At 35.3% G+C, this 5,170-nt stretch overlaps 1 protein-coding gene across 1 annotated transcript; it reads right to left on the reverse strand.

Annotated features, from left to right (window-relative positions):
• Positions 1-3,699: 3,699 nt before the first annotated feature.
• On the reverse strand, positions 3,700-4,989 carry LOC136811668 (uncharacterized). The gene has a single exon (XM_067068296.1). The coding sequence runs from the start codon at positions 4,987-4,989 to the stop codon at positions 3,700-3,702; it is 1,290 nt and encodes a 429-aa protein (XP_066924397.1).
• Between the last annotated feature and the right edge of the window lie 181 nt (positions 4,990-5,170).

A 5,170-nucleotide genomic window follows, 5' to 3' on the forward strand; every position in this document is an offset into this window, starting at 1 on the left:
TTATTTCGAAAGTGTTCCAATAGGATCTCTTTAACTCGAGCATCTATAAATCGAATATTTCCTTAACAATGCCTGATAAAACCTTACTCCATAACTCGAAATCTCCTTAACTCGAACAAATTTTTGTTCCCAGTACTAAGGCTCAACTGTACTTTGAGATCAAAAGCTTTGGAAATAGCTGTTAATTACAAATATAATATATTAAGTAGGTAAATTGCAAGGCAAAAAAAGGCTGTCGAGGCCAATGAAGTATAAGCCCGAAGGGCTAGAATTGAATCTCCTTGGTAGGATTTGAAGCCAACAAATCCTACCAAAGTTGCGCAGCCTTGAGCGGCTCGCCTGGCTTTTACATAAATGACGGATTGAAACTAAAATTTACCGCTAAATTTCGAAAAAAAATATGAATTGTAAACAAAGGAATTGCTAGATTAAATATGTCGTCAAAAATACGGCGCATTTTTNATTATATAACATAATTCTAAAACAATGGCATAATCTTTTCTCGCTTTTGTTCACCACAGTAAATTTATCCAAAAAAAAAAGAAATAAATAAGCAATAGAACTACGAATAATTACGACCGTAAAATTATGAAAAAAATAACTTGCATAATCTTAAAATAAAAAGAAAGTGAAAGTAATAAACAATGCACAAGAAACATTTTTGCTCTCAGTTTTAACAATCAATAATCGAATATAGGAATTTCCTTCTTAAAGCAAATAAAAGAATATATTAGAGAACAATATGTTTTGCGGACCGTAATGTACGAAGCAAAAAACGGATGCTCTATTATGAGAAAGAATATTTTCTTTCGGTAAACAATTTCCCTATATTGATTCAAGTTATGCAAAAGGGAGAGAGAGAGTACAGAAGGTGAATGCACGTGGCTTTCACTTTCTTTTTTAATCTATAAAAACGCACTGAAAGCTTTTTAAATATAATTTGTATAATCTTACATAAATTATGTTTTTAAAAATAATTGAGTTTCAGCGAATGAAAGTTTGTAAATTGCCTAAATATTTTATCCTGATTAGTATAATTACGCATGAATTAACATATTTTATGCACGGATCGCGAATCGTGCATCGTAAATCGTTAGATCGTGCATCTTAAATTACACCAACCCCATTATACCTCACCTAAGGCCCGATTTTGATAAAAGTATGCTTATGATTTTTTCGAATCTAAAAATTGTCTGCCAACTAGCGAGTCCACTAACTAGCCAAGAAGGTGCTGTCTTTCCAATACCCTCATTATAAGTTTTGATTTCAGCAAATCGGTTCTGACAAATTTTATCTAAAGTTTTAAGCTTTTGAGAAATCAGCCCGCGTACTGATAAGTTTTGCAAAATTTACAACCCTTCTTGGGACTAATCTGGCCGAATTTTGATAGTTTTAGTGGCAAAAAATTGAAATTTTCCCCATTTTCCAGACTTTTGGTGCGATTGAAATTTGATTTTCTGATTTTTCCAACCTTTAAGGCCGGTGTCCACTTTCTTGCGAAGTGCGCGAAAGATTTTTTCTAAACCGTTTTTGTCTGAAGAAAAGATTACGTCGTAAAAAAGTTTCGAGCAAACAAAAAAAAAGTTGAAGATATACGTCAATTTTGACCAATGGAATTGCTTCTTTTTTTAATCAACCAATGACGTTACAGATAACGTGAAAGTTTCGCGCGCTTCGCGCGAAAGTGGACACCAGCCTTTAGTGGGATTTGGAAATCCAAAAAGGTACCTTTAAGGGCGACACATACCCATACCCTTCAATTGCCCAAGTACCCTCCAAATTGACATGTTCATTAAAACGCACTACTAAATCAATCATGGAAAAATTCCAAAATTAGAACTTTGGCTCAAATTGTCACAGGTCAATAAAATTTTCGGCAAGTACAAAACGCCTACTACCTACTACTTAATACTTACTACCTATTACTTACTACCTATTGTAAAATAGCTAAAAACGGCTCGAAATTACCTTTAAAATATTCAGCATGTTAAAATTAGGAAACTTTGGTGGTAAAAAAGTTAAAACTTCTTCTTTTATCGTACTTTGAAGACTTCAAAATATTTTCTCTCTTTTATTTTGTTTATGATTTCCCGCGCTTTTTCTATAAAGTTTACTGACACACTTCTTTGTAGAAGAGAAGAATATTTCCTTCGCACAATAACTTATTTATTCATGTCAGTTTTACGGCAGTTTTATTTATAAGAAATCGATCAATCTAAAAAATTGAAATACTTTAAGTAAGTAGAGCCCTATGTTTCACTGGGTACTTGCTGAAAATCCTTTGACATGTCTTGACATTTATTGACAAAATGACCCTTTTGAACCAAACTATTGACAGGGTTGTTAAATAGGACCTTTGAAGACTTTTTTATGTAGCAAAAATTCTTATTGTGCTCAATAAGATGCTTTCAGTATCGCAAGGTAAGATTTTCAGTAGGAAAATACTACAAAGCGCTCTTTTAGAGGTGTCAATTTTGTAAGTCCACGCACACACACAGACAAGAATTTGTAACGTTGATTGAATTGATATTGAGGTTCAAGTTCAAACTAAGAAATAAAATGAATGAAAATTCCTAAGTTTCTAATTAACAAAATACATTGAGCCTTGAATTATAAATGTATTTGACAAGTAGAGCCTAACTTAACTTAACCTAAGGCCTGAACAGTCACTATGCAAAAGGAAACAAAGAAAACAGAAAAAGTGCAAACAAGAAACAAGAAAAATCTACCAGCTGGCCAAGAATGTGTGCTGGAAATGTGAGCCAGTGAAAATACAAAGTTGAAATTGAAGTAAAATTCTGATTATTGTCATTTGTCATTTGAAGTCATATTGATGTTGACTCTCTCATAGTCAACTTGTGACTGAGTAGCGAATGAGAAAAAGTTGGCCTTTTTATAATAGATTTGATACAAAAAAACTAGTTTGACAAGATATAAAAACAATGAATATATAACACTCTTGAGAAATCAAATGATAATTAAATAAAATGCGTGTGAAATAATTAATTACTAGATAATGACTAAATGACAAAATGATAATTTTGAATGAAAATGAAACACGAGAATGCACAAGAGAGAAAACACGCTGAAAAAGAAAGCACTGGGAAAACAAAGGACGCTGGGAACAAAAAGACACTGACAAAAACAAGACACTGAAAATTGAACTATAAAATATTTTTGCTTTTTTAAATATACTAAAAATTTGATGAATAACATTACACTCCCACCAAAAAAGCAAACATTTACCATAATTTACGAATCAAATCAACATATAAAGCCATTTCACCCAACTCTTTCATCATATCACAATCGTCCACGTGATGAATAACGACCAATGATCGAACAGCTCGCTTTGTTTCTCGAAATACTTTTTCATTTTCGTTACGATATCGAATGATGGCCTTACGTGCCACCCCATCACGACCGAATTCGAGACTTTTGACGATTCCATAGGTGTACGAGTTTGACAGAACTGATTCGTTTTTGGTGAACAAGATGATATCGCCAATGTTGATTCTGTCTGATGTAAACCATTTTTGCTGGTGCATGAGTTTTGGCACATGGACGAGAAGCCAAACTTCAAACCAGGCATTGAAGATGAATTGGTTCTCCTTGATGATATTTGATGGGTTGGTAGATGATAGAATGCCAGTGGGGCAACGATATTGTTTCGTCCAATAGTAAAACGATTCGGCGTTATCAAGTCGAGACATTCGAAGTCTCCCACATGTTACCAACAGCCAAGGGCAAGTTGTTAATTTGATTGCCAATAGATGATGATAACGTTTCCCACTGAAGGATTGAAAGACGTTGGTTGTGAACAGATTTTTCGATCGAACTGTTGATTTCACGAATTTTTCGTTCTACTTTTCCATGCATTGAGTGGCCTTGAACTGGACAGAATTCGAACTCAACACGTGCTTGTTTCATCAGTTTGGATTTGATATCAATGAAATCAAGTCGCATTTCTTTGCAGGTTTTGATGAGTTGACCTCCTTCGTCACAAAGAAGTCGTTTCGGGTAACCGTGGTCACAGGAGAAGCGATTGAAAGCAAGGATGAATGATGTCGTTCCATAATCGTCCAAAACCTTGATTTTGACAGCTGATGTAGAGCAACAGCAGAAGACAACCAACCATATTTTGGCTGTCTTTCGTTTGTGATGTGGTGTGTAGCATTGAAACGGTCCAGATAGGTCGACTTGGGTGTAGGAGAATGCTGGAGCTATGGTGATATTGCATCTGGAGATTGGACCCATAGCCATGTCGATGGTTCGTTTGGCCAAAAACTTGCAACGTTGACACGAACTTTTGATGGATTTGATAAGAACTCGACCTTCGAGGATGTAAACTTTCTTGAGGACATAGCGAAGTGTGGACTCTATCCCAGCATGACTGACTTCTGGATGATTCCAATGTGTGTCGAGGATGATACTATATGCAATTGGTGATCTTCTGTCTATAACTGGTACACAAAAGGATGTCGAAGATAAATCTTTCATTGATTTGGTGAAACGTCCAACTATGGATACTTGATCATCGGCGAGGATTCGACCAGTGTACACCAAGATTCCATTGTCGTTGAGTCTGGTGATATTTTCATATTTTGGTTTTGGAAGGAATTGAGTTATCTCTTGTGATCCTTTCCTGTAGAAATACGTCTCAGCAGCTTTGATCTCGTAATCGTTAATGAGAATGGTTGAATGTTTCAAAATGGTGAGTTGGGAACGAGATTTATCTTTTGTACGTTTGAGTAGAGTGTAAATATACTTGAAGACGATTGCCATGATACGAATAACTGTAGAAAACTTGTGTTGATTTGGGTTCAGAAGGTATTGAGAGAATTTAGCCCTTTCAGATGTTTCTTTGAATGATAAGATGTGATAACTTTGAACGATAGTATGTTCCTTGTTGATTTCAACCATCTGTTTGTTGGAGATCGTAACTTCAGAGCTGATGGATGGGAAATGATGACTTGATTGCTCATCCATGATGTCCATTGATCCAATTAGATGATTGGTCGATATCCTGGAATGTGGCTCCTCTTCTGGTGCCAAGGTCTGCAAGGTTTTGATATGTTGGAATGTAGTACCACTTTCTTGTCCGGAAACGAAGGATTCTAAGACGCGACTTCGAACCCACTTTTCAAAGGTTTGTCGTCTTGCTTATCCA

This window comes from Clytia hemisphaerica, unplaced genomic scaffold, assembly GCF_902728285.1.
Source record: "Clytia hemisphaerica strain Z4C2 unplaced genomic scaffold, Clytia hemisphaerica genome assembly, whole genome shotgun sequence".
In the NCBI taxonomy this organism is placed as follows: Eukaryota; Metazoa; Cnidaria; class Hydrozoa; order Leptothecata; family Clytiidae; genus Clytia; species Clytia hemisphaerica.

Bases quoted from the DNA above. Each gene is read 5' to 3' on its own strand.
- LOC136811668 (XM_067068296.1), bottom strand. From the start codon at position 4,989: ATGGATGAGCAATCAAGTCATCATTTCCCATCCATCAGCTCTGAAGTT.